General features: G+C 26.6%; 1 protein-coding gene across 1 annotated transcript; it reads left to right on the top strand.

The window, feature by feature from the left end:
- The first annotated feature begins 481 nt into the window (after window positions 1-481).
- Window positions 482-3906, top strand: LOC109863232 (aminopeptidase N-like). Its single transcript, XM_020443467.1, has 9 exons — window positions 482-583; window positions 645-738; window positions 899-1287; window positions 1455-1774; window positions 2080-2267; window positions 2668-2979; window positions 3201-3270; window positions 3502-3561; window positions 3805-3906. Exons 1-9 carry the CDS (start codon window positions 568-570, stop codon window positions 3904-3906), a joined length of 1551 nt encoding a protein of 516 aa, XP_020299056.1. The 5' UTR covers window positions 482-567.
- Window positions 3907-4287: the final 381 nt, after the last annotated feature.

Raw genomic sequence — 4287 nt, 5'->3', positions numbered from 1 at the left:
CCCGGCGCGCTTCACACAATTACATTTTAATATGTATATGTTATAGTATATGTTGTTATATTAGCTCCTCCCATATGTCGCTATGGGTAACAACATTAGCGCGCGAAGCGCGGCGGGCAGTCTTACGCGCGTAAGACAGCCCGATGCATGCTTATTTGCGGATCTTTAATTTGTTAATTAAAATCTCAGTAACTATTGCGAATCTAGCAAAATGGTATAGGACTTTTCACCTCAGTTTTATTCCTTCTATCTGCCTACGAGAGATGTTAAACCAATTCTGGGACACCCTGTATATACACGTATAATTTCCGCACAACATCCTAGCAAACGGCTCTCATGACCGAACATATATTTATTGTATTACTAAGTTCATTTAAAAAGAACTAACGAAATTAAAATATACATATGCATAATCATATAAACTGTTGGTAGATTTACAGTGAGACTTTCCTGATGTCGATTGTGGTTCAGACACGACGAATGATTTTTGAATATACACAAGCATTTACTGAATATTATTATTTACTACAAGATAATCCATTTCTCAAAAACGAAACTTTTGATAAAATGTGGAAAGAGAGAGGTAAGAAAAATTGTTATTTAAAACTCAAATAAAATAATCCAACTATCACTTTATGTTATAGGATTTAATATTTTCTATATGATGAATAACTTATTCAGTATCAAAAATGTTCTAAACGACTTTATTTTTGAGAAAGCGATAAATTTGTATAACACGTGAGTATTAGAGTTATATTATAAATTAATCATTAAAATAAAAAATTGTGCGTTTAAGCATAATATTCTACGTAACGTGGAAACTTCTTCAAATATTCAATACGTTTAAGACACCTAAAATCGATGTAATTTTTGGTTTGTTATCTGTTGTTACCAATAGTAGTACATCAAGTCAAACATATAAGGAACATTTTACTCTTGATAGTATATGGAACAATATAACGTTTGTGCCATCCATATATAACAACATGTATTTGAAGAATATAAATATAACAAATGTGATAACTTCATGGATAACACAATATGGTTATCCTGTAGTACAAGTAAAACGAGAAAATGATACACAATTTCTAGAAATTATGATTCAAGATTGTGTTACGGTTAAACAAAAGAACATGTGTGCATACAAGTGGTGGATACCTATAATCTACGTAAAATTATCAAGAAAAACGTTTACTACTAATTATATGTATCTAATACCAGACGGAAAAAGTATTTTTCTTGCGAATATTGAAGAAGATGATTTTATCATAATCACGGGACAAAATGGTAATACAATATCAAGAAAGTATGACTGTAATGTTTTATTTAGTCTCTACAGTATATTTGAAGTTTTTAACATTGTAACATTTATGCTTTGGTTGCTTTATTTTTCTTGGTTTTCTTTTTTTTAACTTTTGTATTTGTAATGTTTTTATTCAAACATTTATTTGTAGGTTATCGTGTCAACTATGATCGTAAATCTTTAGAAAATATTGCTCTCTTCCTAAAAAGTGAAAAACCTGAGACTTGGGTTGCATTTAATTTAACTGACGTCACTTTAGCACAAATTCTCGACGATGCGTTTTATATTTTAATACAAAATACAAAGTATACTGTATCTCGTGCTGCAAATATTGAAAATATAGACATATTTTTCAATCTTGTAAGCAATGTAGTTCGCATAAAGAATTCGTACATAGTGTGGCATTCCATATTTACAACTCTTCAATACATATCAAAGATTTTTCCATTACCGGAAAACGCACACATCAAGGTACATATTTTTCCAGTGCACTACGAAAGAACAAAAGTAAAAAATCCTAATCAGCAACTAAATAAAAGAAACTTTTACTGAACTAGTTTTATAATATACAGTTTATACGTTACGTTTTCTTCTGCAGTCGTCTTTGATTACCTAACAGAAAAAACAGTATAAAGTAATTTACAAAAGTAACTAGTAAAATAAATTTATAGAACAATAATTAATATGCAATGATTCTTAAATAAACATTTTTTTATTATTTTAAGGATGTACAGATTAATCAAAATATATTAATACAGGTTACACTTATTTTGTAGACTAAAGTTCTAGAAATATTGAATAGTTTTCTGGAAGATATATCACATAAAAATGTTTCCGAGAATACTGTCAGTAATCAAATATATCACGAAGTTTTAAGATGGACATGCATTCTTGGTGGCTCACAGTGCAAAGAACATATTAATGCTATATTAACGTGGCATTTTGAACATCGTATACAACACAGGTATGTTTTTTTATGTTTCTAAAAGCGAAGTGACGTTTATATAACGTCACTCTGCTTTTGATGTATTGTATAATAATGTTACAGAACTGTTCTGAATCAGACCTGAATCTTGATACAGTAATATAATATTGTACGGACACTAAAAAATAAGAGTGAGTTAGTTTTTAAATAGAATTTTATTTATTTTCTTTAAATATAAAAATTTGTACATTATAATTACATACAGTTACATATACAGTGGTTTGAATATGACGTCAAAAGACGTTTTGTTTGTACACTTATAAGCGTAAGTGCAACTTTGACATTAGTGATAATACATCATTACAATATCATACTAAAAGTAAAACGCTGAAGTGATAATTGTGTAAATGATATTATATATTTTTGTAAATATTTGCAGATTGTTGCCAAGTTGGCAGAGATGGATATATTGCCAAGGATTGAAGTTAAAAATTGTAACTAACTTTATATTGTGGCATAAAATACATAATATTTACTTGTTACAAGAAAAATTAGAACAATTCTTTCAACTTCTTCCTTGTTTCAACTTTGGATTGAATTATAGTTTGGAATCTTTGCGTTCTGCACCATATAAGTATGTAACAAAAAGTGATTCTGTTACCATTCTTTTTGATATTGTTGTAAGACATATACAAGATGTTTCTTCACTGAATATTGAAATAAACGAAATAGAACATAAATATTTACCAAGGTAAACAAATTTTTCTATACACTTGTTTATCTTTATACTTTATACACATTATCAGTACATATAATTTATATTTTATGTACATATATTTTACATAGTCTATATATATTTATATTTAGTTTATTCAATGTATACATTGCGTTTAGCATGTCGTATATAAGTATTTTGTATATACTATGAAAGTTTTTGTATTAATTATTTGGCATGTATGTTTTATTTGAAAGATACATGAGCCTACTTGCTGTTGTGAATTTTAGTATTAATCACATATATTTAGAAGAAGGATTTGAAAAGGTACATTGCGTAAACTTAATCGTTTAATGTAACTATAAATGTGAAACTTATCTTTTTTTATGAATATGTATTAATATGTATGCATGTATTACAGTTTTATTAGTAATATACATATATATTCTTAGTTTAGCATAATAAACTAATATCATGTATAATAAGAAGTATATATATAATAATAAGTGTTTTTCACAATTAATATTACATACATTAATATATACACGGTGTTTTTAGATTCGTAAGATTGTAGTATCACTTTATGGAAAACTGATCGACATATATAACATAGAGAAGGTAAAAGTTTGTTTTATAAATACATATATATATATAGAAAGAGAATGTCTTTGAATATTTTTCTTGTAGTTGTGAATTAGTTTCATTTGGTTAAATCAAAATTATAGTTATATTTTTTAAACTGGTGTTGTTTTGGCTTTATTTTTGTTGTTTTACATAACTATATTCTATAGCGGTCTTAAACTTATGCAAAAGTATACAATACAAGATTGTATAGTAAATATATTTTGTAATTTCTTTTAGGCAAAAGTTATACTTGACCTCATTATGAAAAAAGTTGAGAAACGTCGTATGTTTGTAAATAACATGAACATGAACATTCGCGATATACTTTATTATTACTAAATTATTAAATACCTATAATATATATGGTACGGTCTTTAAGAGTTTTTTTGTATAAGTGTATTTTTTCCTATTTAAATAAAAACTATTATTCATGTATTGCATATAATATTGGAATTACTTTTGTATAAATAGCCTCAACTTATTTTATGATTACAGGTTTAAGTGTTTAGGATCATATTTTTGTTCTGATTATATTTTTTATTCTTAGTAACAAATATTAATTCTGGTTATTAATTATGTATAAAATCGAAAGTAAAGGTTTATACGTATTTTAATACGATTAATAATTCGCTAAGTAATCATAAAATAAAGTCGAGTCTTTAATAAGATAAAATAATACTAATGTACTGTATTGTAGTTTACACGATTGCTACTATGTAT

The sequence above is a fragment of the Pseudomyrmex gracilis genome, unplaced genomic scaffold (assembly GCF_002006095.1).
Source record: "Pseudomyrmex gracilis isolate BER0280 unplaced genomic scaffold, ASM200609v1 scaffold_3720, whole genome shotgun sequence".
In the NCBI taxonomy this organism is placed as follows: Eukaryota; Metazoa; Arthropoda; class Insecta; order Hymenoptera; family Formicidae; genus Pseudomyrmex; species Pseudomyrmex gracilis.
Note: the sequence above shows the minus strand (reverse complement) of the source record. Positions and strands in the feature narration are given on the sequence as shown.